General features: G+C 37.4%; 1 protein-coding gene across 3 annotated transcripts in view; it reads right to left on the bottom strand.

Annotated features, from left to right (window-relative positions):
- Window positions 1–15,564, bottom strand: part of LOC128890345 (protein expanded-like) — a 133,761-nt gene that overhangs the window by 8,400 nt on the left and 109,797 nt on the right. For all 3 annotated transcript variants that reach the window (XM_054148757.1, XM_054148756.1, XM_054148758.1), the window contains 4 exons: window positions 7,880–7,959; window positions 1,339–1,579; window positions 595–870; window positions 160–325 (listed from right to left, as the gene is read on the bottom strand). In XM_054148757.1, the coding sequence (XP_054004732.1) occupies window positions 160–325; window positions 595–870; window positions 1,339–1,579; window positions 7,880–7,959 (763 nt within the window). The remainder of the gene's footprint in view (window positions 1–159; window positions 326–594; window positions 871–1,338; window positions 1,580–7,879; window positions 7,960–15,564) is intronic.

Here is a 15,564-nt window from a genome sequence, read left to right as displayed (position 1 = left end):
TAATGTATTTAAATTATCAAGAAAAATTATTAAATTATTTGTATACATAAAGTATTTATTAGGTAATAATTACTAGGTATTTCTATTAAAATCAATAAATTATCACTATAAAATAATTATAGTTTTATAAATATATTCAAAAAGAAACATGAGACTCACCTTCCTCCTCGCGCCTTTTCGCTTCGTTCACCCGAGGTGCTATGGCCATGGAGAACTGATGGGTGTCTCGACAGAGTCCCAGAAGAAGCTTGCTTTTGTCGTCGCATCCGCTGTAGAGAGTGAGCTTGTCCGGCTGATCGACAGCGCGTATCTCGAACTTCTTGCGCTACATAGAAGAGATCGAATCAGACTGAAGTCCTTTGAAGAAGCTCAAAGTAATATTAAAAATTATACTTTTCGAGTGTCAACGCTTTCAAGGTTGTAACTTTAGCAATTTCAGAGATTTCTCTCTAAAAATCTAACACAACATTATCGAAACAACATTTCAACATTTCTTTCATAAAATCAAACAAAACAAAATTGATTTGTAAATAAATCGCAGCGCTGTGCGTCTTCGAGGGATATGTTATCGATTGATTAAAAGCAGAAACTAACGTCGAAGCAGAGTTTGCCGATGTTGTTCCAGGCGAAGACCCGCGGTGTCTCCTCCTCGGCGTAGACTCGCACCCCGCGAGCACATATCGCGAGGAGTATGCGTCCAGGGCCAGGCTCGTTCTTGCTTCGTCTGAGTCGATAGAGGTGAGCGTTGAGCGGCGCCTCCAGCAGCACCGCCTCCCGGATGTATTGCAGCTCTGCCTCCTCCCTCGACAGGCCCCGGTTGTCCCTATGCTGAGCCGCGAGCACGGCGAGCACATTTGACTCGAGGCACATCTAAACACACCATGATCATTGACTACCTCTAGTCAGGGATCGGACTACTGTTACTGCTAAACTGTGAAGTATTCCTAACAGTTTAAACGCCACGTCACTCGTGTTAACGTGACACAGGTATGAAATTTCAACAATTAATTTCAAGGGGTAATAGAAACAAATCTGGATAAAATTCGCAAATTTTGATGAGAATGCAAAAATAAGTAATACGGCGAGTGTCAGGTTTTATGGTTTCTAGCTGTTTCGAGACAAAACTTTAATTACTCCAATTTTAATTGCTTCCATCCGTTTCTCAAACTATCCAATTAATACAAATGTCTATATTTATTTCTAGCCATCATTTCTACAGATCTGTGAAGATGCTTCACCCTGTCTAGCTAATTTTCAACGACAATCCTAATTTGGTAATTTGCCTAATTTTTAGTATTCTACGGTGTTTCTAACGTTTGGCTTGAACTAGAGACTTACGTGAGGCGGAAGGTAATCCGTGGGCTTGCAGTATCCCACAGATCCTGCGTGTGGCCTGTGTCGTTCTTCGGAGTGGTCCCCAAGATCGGCTTGTAGGGCAAGGCCCGCGAGTGTGAGCAAATGTGTGACGATAGTTGGCTCGTGTAAGGGATGGTGAGGATGGAGGCTCTCCACCCCACCCCCATGCCTGACGACATTGTCCCGCAGTTGCAGGTAATAGTGGTGGCGCGTCGTCTCATCGCTGAAACAAATCGTTGTTGTCCTTTTTACTTTCATAATTTTATGCATTTATGAATACGAGCGAATATGACTAATAAGTAAGAATTCTGCCAAATTTTCAATCGTTTCATCAATTTTTATCCGACTTATAGACATAAAGTAACCGATTGAAAAAATTGTATGAATTTTCCATTTAAAACTTTCCAAGATTTGGGGAACGTCTTAACGTAGAAATTAAGAGCTTCAATATTCCAAGTATTTAGGGGATGTTTATGGAGGCGTATAAGCCGTACAAGTATATTTAGTAACCAACAAATTTTGCTTATTTGGAAACATCAAACCTGTTATTTAATTTAGACTTTCTTCAATACACAAAGAAGGTACGAATACTTATAAGACTGATTTTATATTCATGTCGATAAAGTTCCGAACAGAGAAGCCCTGTAATCCTGGAAAAAAAAAACATCAAGCCAGGTCCATTCGAACGTTTACATTTACGACCCAACTTTTCTACTTTAGGGCATACAGCTGACTTAACATTCTCCTTATTCCCTGAAATATATAGATAGATCGAAAACTCGATGGAACGAAATCCAACGCAATCGAGAGTTATGTAACAAACACATAAATTTCGCAAGACCTCGTGTTTCGTGCAGGGAAATGTCTCTTGTAGGAACGTCGACTGTCCGTAGACACAGCGGAGGTTTCGAACGCGGAACACGTTGCTGTTGTCGAGATAAAAAAAAAATTCATCTCCGTGGAAGCACGGGACTTAATTATTCACGAGTCACGATACGATTCATTATATCTGCGAGCGTGTCGGTACCACTTGAAAACCATTCAACGAAGTTCGAATCGATCTGGCGTCTCTCTCTGCTGGTTTCTCGGCTAATAGGAGGGAATGTTCGGTAACCATGGGCAGCATATCTCATAGAAATGGCAAGGTTATTATTATTATTAATTATGCAAACGTTTTTCACGATTCGGCGCGCTATCCGATATACACCGGAACGTATTCTTCGCTGACAGACGTCAAGTATATACACGAAATCCTTGAAGAGGAATGTAGAAGCTGTTTTTATTTGAACTAGCTTGAACAAATATTGTTAATAAATAATGCAACTATTTTGAGAAATTAATTTTCAGTTATTCCAGGTAACAGATAGGTATAATGATATATAAAAATTTCTTACGATTACTGTGTTCGATGAATACTTATTCGTGCGATATTTTTCTATATTTTAATATCTATTGACTGGAATAATTAAAACTTAATATTTTTAACATAATTAAACATTTATGATACATACAGTATCATTTGGTGTTCGATCAAACATTAATAACAATTACGATTCAGAATAAGTATTCATTCGAGAGATTAATCGTGAGAAAGTCAATATTTTAATATCTATTGAGTGCACCAACTAAATATTAATTTCTGACGATAGTTACATTAGTTATTAACAATAATTATTATTTAAACAATGATGGGGAAGATGATTTTGCTGTGATATGTGTATATAATATGAATTGTCCATTATGAATTGTACACAAAACAAATGAATAAAAGTATACTCAATATGTTGATTAACCTTTACAAGAAGATATCAAATAAATAACAGAATTTGTTGTTAAATGATTAAATAACCACAACAGCTGTTATACTTAGAGAAGTAGCAATACAATTATGATCGAACTGTATTGTTCACCAGCACAAAATTATCTTGTAAGGCATTGTAGATGTGAGTCTACTGTTTCATCGACGTTTAGCAGAAAAAGAGATTAAAATAATGCATCGATTTAGGTACTTCTAAACCACTTTGCATATGAAGTAGGACTTCTGAAGTGGTAACACGTGATCCTGGATCATACCTAATAGTAGAAAGTGTAGGAATATCATGACGTATTTACAAACGCAATGGGGAGGTTCTCAGAGGATGAATTGCTCAAGAGTGTTTCATCATGTGGAATCGACGCATTCCAAAAGCGATAATCTGAACGAAAAGGTTCAACGGTGACTTAATAGTGAAATCGTTGAGAACAGTGAATCACATTTCTACAGAAATTCTTGATATAATAATCTTGAAAGAGTAACTAAGCGAATACCTACTATTAGTTTTAAAACTCTTGCATCTTAATCACCACGTTTTTATAATTCACATGACCGATTAATTAAATTTATTATAATTTATAAGAGCAGTTTATTGAATTTATTATTACTTATAATCGTACTCGATGTGATATTCCTGTTCACGAATAAATTATACCAATGAAACCTGTATCACGAGAAACTTGTTACTTCGTGAAGTTAACCTCCGAATGTCTTCTACACCTTCGTTTAATAAAAGAACTGCTGTCACCATATTAGGTCCTCCTGGAACCAATGCAATCCTTGTATTTACTCAGCAAACATTTTTATTATTTTAAACAGCGAAGATGTTTGCCTCCGTGAGTCCAGTTAGACACCCTGTATATTGTCTTGCACGTTAACAGTCGTCCTCTTAAAAGTCACAATTCAACGCAGAAGTGAAGGATCGAGCTACAGCTGAAATAACTCCCAGTATAATCATTCAAATCGTATGTTAACTGTCATTGCCAATAATCACTACTCTATACCAGATTATGGCGCGCATGCATTATGTTCGCGTTATTAACGTCCAGCGTTTCTCTTCTCAACAAACAGTTTCATTAATCAAACTAGAGATGGGGAAAGATTTCATTACCTTCCAAGAGTTCGACGACTTTTGTCAATTTTCAAACGGTTGCAATCAATTCCAAACTACGAGGCTGACCTTAATAGTTTGCATTGGAAAGCTATAGGTTTGTTTATATCGCGTGAAAGTGGCTACCAAGACGAATCTATCGACGCGTGACATAATGTTCAAGGTGACACGTGGCGATGAATAAAAACCAGTGACGAGGATCTGATACACATTGGAATTAGGCTTGAGCAATCACTATGGTCTTTGAGTTCTGTCTCTGTTACCATATCAGGGATTGTTCGATTCGTTTAATACTGTAATTCAGAAGATACGAATGAATCTGTCCAATTTAACATTTAAAATTTATTGCAGACTTCAAAAATGATCTTATCTGTATATTAGATGTAGAAATGAATTCTATGCCTTTCTACGGTAAGCTTACCATTCATTTATAAAGAAAAATCGTACAATTTTTAATTTTTTCTCAGTCACAGGAAAGCACATATAGTTATTGAATCAATCGTTTCATTATTAGGTGTAGAAATTAATTCTGTGTGTTTTTAAGATAAACATTACCGTTCATTTAAAAAGAAAAATTGTATAAAGTTTAATGTTCCCTTAGTCACACATTCTAAAATAGCACGTAAAGAAGTAGTAAAATGTCGAAGTAATTTGTTTGACCGATTACGATAAGGTTGGTACTCTAACATAACAAAATGACCAGTAAATATTTCTATATAAAATAGAGTTATGAAAAATTATTTAAATATATAGACATAGAATTAATTTCTGAACCTCACTGAACTGTGTCATGTTCTTAAGTTTACAACTGCAACGATAACAAACAGAATTAAGAAATGCGAATAAACCGAACAAAATTACAAATAAAATGTCGCATTACCGCAATCGATCGAAATACTACGATTTTAGTAGAAACTATAAAGTGCATCGCTTTTCATTCGTCCCACGTATTTATCGCATACTTATTTTACTTGTTAACTCTACATAGTTACCTACTCCTATCTGATTCCTGTTGATTAATGGTACACTACATTAACACGAGATAACCACTGCAACACAACGCGCAAAGTTCCACCTTAGCAAATTATGAAGCGATTTGCTTCGATATGCACATCTGTATCATTCGCGGTAAACAATTGCCTACATACTTGGAATCATCTTCGGCATTAATCTTGAAAGTGAGTAAAACGACATAACGCACGGAGACGCTAAGGAAATTCTGCTAGCATGGCATCCTAAGTAGTGTGGAAACGCGCAAGAAACACAAATAGAAACACTTTTACAGAACCTGGCATATCTGGTAGCAACGAACGACGCAAGAAATATCGTCGCGCAACTTCGTGTGATGATAAACGACATACTTCTACCTGTTTAAGCCACGTGGGTATCGCAGAGTCGCGCGTTGGATATGGTTTGCACACACCACGCATAGCAATGGAATCCAACTCTATAAATCAGAGAAACAACATGCTGAGATTGCGAAAGTGAATGCCAATGGAGGAAATACTGGGGCCCCGGTCCTGTTCTCTACTTTATTTAATCGGGTTTTCTGTGATCAACATACTACCTGCTTCACTGACTAATTACAAAGAATACTGGAGTATCCTGCAAATTCTGAGTTAATTTTTGAACAATAATTTAGTGCCTAGTCAATATTCTTTTATCAGAAAATTCTCATGTGTAGGTGAAAGTATGGCAAATATATATACAAAGTTTGGAATTAATCGTTTTTCGATATATCTGGATAAAAATTCGCGAAGTGGCTACAAAAGATGCTGGAGTATCCTACAAATCCTCAGTTGATTATTGAACAATAATTTAGTGCTTAGTCAATATTTCTTCGTCAGAAAATTCCCATATGTAGGTGAAAGTATGACAAATGTACACAAAAAGTTTGGAATTGATCGCTTTTCAATATTTCTGGATAAAAATTCGCAAAGTGACTACAACAGATGCCGGAGTATCCTACAAATCCTCAGTTAATTATTCAGCAATAATTTAGTGTCTAATCAATATTTCTTCATCAGAAAATTCTCATGTGTAGGTGAAAGTATAGCTAACGTACACAAAAGGTTTGGAATTGATCCCTATTAAATGTTTCTAGATAAAAATTTGCAAGGTGCAATTTTTCATGTTTACGAAATAGGAAGAGAATTTAATTCTTCTCTTCGCTAAAGGACGCTTCGATAAATTCATATACGCGAAGCAGAAAAAAAGAGATAGAAACGCACGATTGGCGATCAAAAGAGACAATGAAACGCGGCGAGGACGGAAACAGGAAAATGAACCGAACCGAGGGAATCTCGATTCGGGGTATGCGGTGGGCCCGGTCAGCCTTGAGTCCTTTCACGAATTAAACCCTCGTCGACGTGGACGTGCGGCGAATGAGGCGGGACCCCGATGTAAATTACGGGTTTCGGTAGGAAATCAGAAAGCAACTGTGTATCAGTATAATTACCGGGACTAGTGCTTTCATTTAATGCGCACGATCTATCTATCACGCGTCACGTAATAATTTATAATTACAAGAGTAGGTAGCACTTAGCTACCGGGACGGGAGTCGAGATTTCGTTTCGTGAAGAAGATCCAGGGAGATCCAGCCACCCCTCTGTTCGTTCCTCGCCCCCCAGAGTCACTCCGTGTTTCTCTATCCTCGTTACACGCGTCTAAAACGTTCGCCTATCTTCCTCGCACCCACAAAAATTGCACCGGCTGGGACACCGTCAAACTCTCTCGTTTCACTCTCGCTGCACGGTTCCCCTTTCCTTTCCTCGACTGTCTCTCCTTCTGGGTCCTCGGGGCAACCCGGGAACCCTTATAATCGCGATACACCGCGGCTAGGAAAAAAGGGACAAAAGAGGGGCGGGGTGGGGTTCGAGAGGAGATAGGCCTATGGAGGGTTCGGCGGTTGGGCACGGTGGCACAGGGGAGTATTTGAAGCGGAACGCTAATTACTCCGATTAATTCTGCAATCCATTTGGAGGCCCGTCCGATGGCCGGAGCGTCCTCGACTAATTTAGCTTCCTGCGAGAGGCCAGCCTCTTTCGAGTGAATAATTTGTCAGCCGGTGGGGTCGATCCGACTACCGGAGTTTTTATTCGCGCTTACGATTCCATCGCTGATTCCGCCGGGACTTCTTCTGCTCTCCAGCTTCCGGCGGGAAGGGTCCATCGAGGGGTCGATATCGACGGGAATGGGGAAAATTTGGTTGGAATAATTGGTCCCTTTGATTTTTCGAGTACGTCGAAAGATATTGCGAGTGGGTTTTAAAAGGGACGCAATTGGGAAAAGTAGATTTTTATGGGGGAGGCTGAGAAATGTTTCGGAGCTTCGCAGGAAATTATTTACCGTAGGTAATAACGACTAGAGTGGGAATTGTATGCATTTATGATATAAATTAATATAATAAACATACGGTTTATGGAACTTTAATTACGAAAGTTCTGAAATGTGTGTTCCATACAGATAGTGCTTAAAGAATATGCGAAGGTAAACATTTTTTTCTACAAAAATACCACATAAAGATCTGAAGTATTCATATTCTTATGACAAAATAGTATGGCTTCTTTAATGGATAATTAATCCCTATAACCACTTACCTTAATAGCAACGGTGTGTCGACGTAGTAACGAACGCGAAAGTAAAGGACGAAAGCTGGCCGTCCACTGCTGTCTAAGCCCTGCAAATCACAAGATTGCATAATTAAAATTCATTTCAACTTTCATTTTTTAATTAGCTTGCATCTTATTGCATTTAGTCACTAATGTTTTAAATCTGAGATACTTGCATCCACACTGAGCCATTATCAATTTGAATATATTTTAAGGAGAAATGATAATTAGAATTTAAGAATATTTTTCAAACAATCTATATATTATATATTTCTTATATACATGTAGCAGGATAATACATACATTTGTTGTATTAAATTATCAATTAAAAATAATAAAACGAAGCTATTGATTGTTCTAATGATCGATACATGATATCCAATAATAAATAAAGTAATATTCTTTACATTGAATATTTCAAAGTGTCATGTATTTAAAGATTGTTTCGAACCTGGTTGCTACAATATGAAATGAAATAAACTGGTTTGACAAGACGCTAGTAATTGGAAGCACGGCTATATCTTTTCAGAATTTTTATTTATGTACCTGTTCAGCCATTACGAATTTTCCAAATTAAAAAACTTCGATATATCTTTAAATTAGCAATTCAATGTGGCTACTATGCGTTTACGTATAAGTAGACATCGCGGCCTTCGAGTCGGCCATTTGGCTCAAGTAGAGGTAATACACGCCAAGTGTAATAACCTGTCAAACGCATGGGATGTGCTACTCAACATTTCGCAAGAAAATCGAGTGTAAAGCTTCGAATTCTCAGAACCATAGTTACATGCTGTGAATTTCATGGTCGTATAATCCTGCAGTGAGTCGCACAAGTATTTCTACTATCTCAACTATCGACTCCAAAGTATGATATAATTTTTGTACGAACTGATACCCATCTCTATAAATATATATTATTTTATATATTACATCATTTTTATATCATATTTTATATTACATAAAAATAACCTGTATAGTGTATTCAATTTTAGTATTCATATGTACTTATGTACTTTCATCTAAAATAAAATAAAATATTAGTTATACCATACGTAATTTAATAAAAAAACAAAATCCTAGAGTCTCTTCTAGAAAAGAATAGAACCTACGCGCGATTTTGTCGCCGTGTGACAGGCAATTAGGACACAGGGTTAAAAGTAAATCAACATTCTGCGTTTATCAGTTGAGCTAGTACCGATACTTTGAAAGATCACTATAGTATACTATGTATATCCCATTCTTCACCTGTTTCATAATACAGATTCACTCTTCACAGATTGTCATGCAGTTGTAAATCTTCACAATCACTTCGAATAACAGTTCAGCGTATCACAATAGAGTCGACACTAAGAACATTCTCATAAATCAGTTCTAAGCACCTGTTTTCGCTAATTCACCGCTAACAATAGCGCAAAGAAACATCAATGTCCATTTCGCCTGGATTAGCATCTACCACATCCGGCGGTCATTCGCGCCTCTCGATGCACAGGATTCCAAGACAATGAACTGTTTTGATAATGGGATTGTTCTTTTGAGGACTAGAATAAGTAACGCGAAGCGTCGATCAACTAAATCGAACAAAGGCATTGCTCGTATTATCCCTGTCGCTGAATCGATAACACCCGATAGTACAAACGTTTGTTGTCGTTCTATTAATCCCCCTCTCAATGCAGTAATTTTCTCTGTTAGATGAATATCAATCTGTTTTGTTACAAATATAATTATATTTTAAAAATAATATGGTTTGAAAATTTAACTTTCGTATTACATCACAATTATGTTTCATTAATGTTTAATTTGTAGATAGTATTATGCATTAGTATTTTTTTACAATTGTTTTATATATATATATATATATATTCTCTTCTCTGTATTATCTTCTTTCTTTTTTCATAACAAATTCAATGAAGATGTTATATTATATAAACGAATAGGTATATAAAAATATACGAATAAAAATCTTGATAACCAGTGATTAAGCAATGGCTATGTCATACATAGAAGTATTTTCTTATCTTCTTGGAATGGTCATTATTCAAAGAGTTCACGAACCACTGCCATAAAGTATCAAAGAGTCCCCTTCCCAAAACATCCTTGCTCCAAACGAATCGATTTTTTCAAAATGCCAGACTGGAATACCTTTTTGACAATCGAGGCTGATCAGAACCACGAGGGACATAAATCACGACTGATGGGGTCCTGGATCTACCCAGTAACGGAGCGACGATTCTACGAACGTAAACTTCGGCAGCCTCGCGAGGTACCGCGGCGAAAGAAAAACCGCCAAACGTGGGCGAAACCACCAAACCGTGAATACGCCCACGCGTCTCTCGGCCCACGCGCGCTCAAGCACGGTAGCTACACGCGTTCCACCGAGAATCGGGACTAAATTCGACCGAAGGATCTCCAGAGTCCAGCACGTGAAACTCGGATGAGATTCGAAGATAACGAGACTATCTGTTGGCTTCGATGCAACCAGGCAGGACGACTTTTTTAATATCTATAATATTTCGCTGTCGGCGTTATCGAGGGATAAATATACGCTCGTAGCGGTTTTTAATGGATCTCCAAAAGCGAAATTAGTGTACTAGCCCATAGAGGTGGTGAAACCTTTTGATATTGAATCGTTGTGTACCTCGTGGAGTCGCAAACTTTGTGCACAATCAATTTTACCGATATTCTAGAGAGATACTTTTCCAAGTACGAATAAATCATGGAATAGTATATTTGATACGGAGTGGGAACAGAAATGTCGGGGACCTTTGGTTATCAAGGTGAATTCTTTGTGACATTACGAATCGAAAAGTCCTTTTCCATTTTGCAATCCGAGGTTTCGTTATCTAGATTTGAGCAGGTGAAGTTTGTGCGATAAGCTGACTGGAATAACAATGGCGCGCCCCAGGAGTCACACTAATGAACTTCAATATCTCATATGTTGGTAACGAAGCAAAATATTGCAAAGTGGTAAAGAGCTTTTCGATTTCATTTTACGCCTAGAATTGATCTCGAGAGAAAATTCCACATTTTTGTCACCACTTTGTATATAAACATTAATGATTTACATGATGTATCTATATCAGAAGAATTTGTATCATATCGAAGAAGTTGTTTAATTCAAGAGAAACATGGATTCTTGGTTCTTGGTTCATGGTTCCTCGCGGAGATTATATTTTCAACGATGTCTCACGGTTATTTTGAGCACGTTGGTCCGAAGATGGTATGCAAGATACAGGATTTATTACATAGAGATAATCATGGAAAGCTTGCATGAAAGTGTAAAACTAGACTTTCTAACTAACAACATCGATTTAACTACCAAGAAGCTCACTTATCAATCCTTCCATTATTCTTTCAGACACTCCTATACGCATCCGAAGTTGGAAAACTGTTTCTACACGTCCCGTACACTAATCTTCTCATCGCCAAGCTAGACATAATTCAATGGAATTAACATGTCCCATTCCCTCGGAAATCTGTACGTATTCCAGCCATAAGAAGCACGCCTGGAATTAAAACAAGCCGATGCCTCATTATACCAGAACGAAGCCGCCGATGGGAACATCGATCTCGGACCTAATCTCATTTCTCCCTTCTTGATCTACCTCCACGGTAGACCAGCGTTCTATTAAAATCTAGCAATCAAAAGGATTCCGTGGGTTTCGCCAATAGAAATTAGAAGTCACCGACACAGGCCCAGGGCCCCGTCGCTTTTCGGGCGTGTAACGGAATGGTCGATACATCATCGAGCGGAGACGAAAAAAATAATTAAAAAATATAAAAAGAGACAGAGGACAGAGGACCCGAGATTTGAACGAGGAACGAACGAAGAGGCAAGAGGACGGAGGGTGGAAAGAGGGGTTAGACAGGTACCAATAACGAAGCACCGCTCCAAATTCGGTAGCCGAAAATTAAACCGAGAAGGGTTTCTCTCGGTTATGTCTAGACCTAGACCCTCCGGTCAAATCGTAACAAATTATACCGTCGGGTCCATCCGCATATTTTACGAACCATAAATATTAATCCAGCCTGGTGTATGCCTCTCCATCTTCCCACTTCTGTTCCTCGTCCGCTACCACGTCCTTCTCGGACGGCTCGCGGCTACGATCGCCGCTAAAATCGACAGTCCCGAACGAACACCCGGAATTTGCATACATACGTGGGTTAGCGATGGGAGTGATACGATTAGGCATCGACGATCCTCGAGTAATTCGAAACTGGAGCGATTGGTAGCAACTACTGAAAACTGAATCTCCGTTCCTTTTCGTTATTCGTTAAACTGTGTAACCTCGTACAATAGTTGTTACACTTAAAGTTCTTTAAATTCTATTTCTGGTTATGAAAATATTATGAAACCCTTCGGTTTAGCTACATATTTATATTGATGTTTTAAAATATATTTTTTAACTTTTATCTTCGCTCCGAGGATGCAAATTTCCGATGTCCAGCTTCAGAATTTTGTTATTTTCGTCTGTGTTCAGTTATAAAATTATAAACTCTTACCAATTCCATAATTAACTATTCAAATAACCAACTGATCTTCTAGAGCAAGCTAAGATCCTTTCCAATGATTTTGAATGTTGATCTATAATTAACTTCAAGTTGTTATTTTTACCAACCCCGTTTATCCTTAATTGTAATCTTCCCTATAGTTATAAACTCTTACCAATTCCATAATTAACAACTCAAATCATCTACTGATCCTCTAGAGCGAGGTAACATTCTTTTCAATAATTTTAAATGTTGATCTATAATTAACTTCAAGTTGTTATTTTTACTAACCCCGTTTATCCTTAATTGTAATCTTCCCTATAGTTATAAACTCTTACCAATTCCATAATTAACAACTCAAATCATTTACTGATCCTCTAGAGCGAGGTAACATTCTTTTCAATAATTTTAAATGTTGATCTATAATTTACTTTAAGTTGCTATTTTTACCAACCCCGTTTATCCTTAATTGTAATCTTCCCTATAGTTATAAGCTCTTACCAATTCCATAATTAACAACTCTAGAGGATCGAGAGGATCATCTACTGATCCTCTAGAGCAAGCTAAAATTCTTTCCTATAATTAACTTCCTCGGTCCACTGATCACGAACACGTATACTATCAACGTCTACTATCAATATCGAGCGCAACGGGACGAAAGCGGGGGGGCATCAGCTGTAAAGTTGAACGGCAGAAGTCTGACGCCGAGAACGAATCGATTTTGAAAATGAGTACATACACGTTCGGCTGGAACGTTGCAACCTTTCACCGAGAGCAAAGCCACCGGTGTAACAGACAGCATGAAATCGACGACACATTCGTACGAGTCCCCTACTCGTTCGGACCTGTGTGGTTTCTCAGGAATGTATTGTTGATGTTGATTACCGTCCGTTACTTGGCGCCTGGCGTGTTGCCACTTTGTGAGAGCCATCGGGGAGAACGGTAATCGCCCACTTTATAGGTATTTCTACAGCATGCTCGAGTGGATATAGTACGTGCGTGCACGCATCAATAAATCTTGTCCATTAGTAAGCAACGCTATACATCACAACGCGCCTGCTATTTCAAACAATATCTCAATCACTCTTTTTTTCTTTTTTCTCTGTGCGCAATATGCAAACGAACGTTTGAAGAATAACGCCACGGATCGTTCCGTGCCTTTCGAACTGAAAAGTAATTCCACCGCGACAGGGAATTCCATTTTTCGCTTAGCATACACTCAGCGAGACGTTTACTTTGAATATTGAATCTCCTGCGAGCTTCTTAGAAATCGAATTGCTGAACTGTAATCTTAGTTATCGATTTCGGTTTAATTTAGAAACAGAGGGTTTTTTTTCTGCGACATTGAAATGCCGTCATGTGCTTGTATTTGGGTTCAAAGATGGAATTTTCGAAAGTCTTGACTAATATTTTCCACTCGTTTCTTTTCTATATAGATAAAATCAAAGATGTAATCATAGATTACGAGTTTTAATTCAACAGAAACGTAAACATAACAATAACAAAGAAACGTAATATAAATGAAATTTAATAAAGTACGAATAAAACGAACTTATGTCACTTGTATTATGTACTTATCAATTTGAGGCCTAACTGAAGTCACGACAAATTGAAAAATAATAACAAGTATGAAGTGACCGTTAATTACAATATCAATTAAATTTTCTTTATGCTGAGAGTCGTAACTGAACATTATAGAAGGTCAATGATAGATTCGGATGAGAAATCTCCTTGCCCTTGACTTTATTTAAGTCCACCAGAAATTTAAATAGACTAGAGGTGAGAATAATTCGTGAGTCGAGTGGGAATGAGTTGTATTCGACAAGGTTGCTAACGACGCCAAACAACACCTGGGACTTCGAATGCATTAGAAGATTTATGGCTAGACGTTTACAGGCTTGCATTCGAGTATAAGGTGGTTATTCTGAGCACTTGATACGAAGACAAGCAAGTATGATTTACTCTTACGCAAATACGACTGTAATGGCTAGCATGGATTGCATGCTTATACGATCTCTTTTTTTTTATATTTTCTTGGAAGAGAATGCATTCTTCAAGAACATCTCCCTTACGAGAATATATATCATTTACAATTAGTATACAACAGTAGAATTCATCTAAGCCTTCTCCTTCTACCAAAATCATTTGCAAAAGGCCTTAAAAAATATATTTTACAACGCATCGTAACACTAGAACTTTGTCGTGTCATTCTTGATTACGCATAGCTTTCTTAAAAAGCATTCCCTGCACTTGGAAACGCGTATTAATTAGTAATTAGTTGGCGTGCATAGCAATGTGGAGAATAAATTTCAAAATAAATTAATTCATTAGCAAGTTTACATGTTTAGTAATCGTTGATTTTAGACCTTACGAGCAGTATGAATATTTATTGACGTCATAAACTTTTCATTCGTAAAATTACCTTTATTTAATCGTGAATTCTATCGATCATATATCAGACGTAAGAAAAACTTATTTAATTCATATTGAAATAGAAGTAGAAATATGTATAGTACAAAATGCACCCATATATTATTCAATTCATATTAAATAATTTAATAAGAATAAAGATAAAAATATCACGTACGTAAAATTACGCATTGCAGTGAAATATTTGTAATCTAAATTGCACTCATATATTATATAATTCATCTACAATTAAATATAAATGAGGATAAATAATCGAACAAGAAAAAAAAAATATATGTACATGTCGAATTGGGGAACCTCCTCTTTCTTCGAAGTTGGTTAAAAATTAAATGAATAACTAAGAAACAACAATGACGATTCCAATTAAGCCATAAAAAATAAAAATAAACGAAGTAGACGAGTACAATTAAGTTGCCATGAAATTTTTCGAAAATTCCATTACGTGTACCGGCTATCAGAGTTTATGTTTTCCGTACAGCATCCATGGAAGGATCATTTCGAAAGACTGAGTCGACGAGGGATGGAAAATGAAAGTGTGACGCAGTGGTTCGACGTGATACGTACGGCGTTGCATTCCATCGCCGATTGAATGAGCGAGTAAGAGAGCAGACTAAGTGGACGACGAATGAGAGAGGAAGAGAGTGGACTGAGTGAACGAATGAAAGAGAGAAATAGAAGGAGTAAGTGAGCGAGTGGATTAGGTGGTGCGAGTGAGAGAATGAATGAGAGAAATAAAAAGAGTGAGTAGTAAGTGA

The sequence above is a fragment of the Hylaeus anthracinus genome, unplaced genomic scaffold (assembly GCF_026225885.1).
Source record: "Hylaeus anthracinus isolate JK02 unplaced genomic scaffold, UHH_iyHylAnth1.0_haploid 12000, whole genome shotgun sequence".
Classification (NCBI taxonomy): Eukaryota; Metazoa; Arthropoda; class Insecta; order Hymenoptera; family Colletidae; genus Hylaeus; species Hylaeus anthracinus.
The sequence above is the reverse complement of the archived record's forward strand: the minus strand, read 5'-3'. Positions and strand labels throughout refer to the sequence as shown.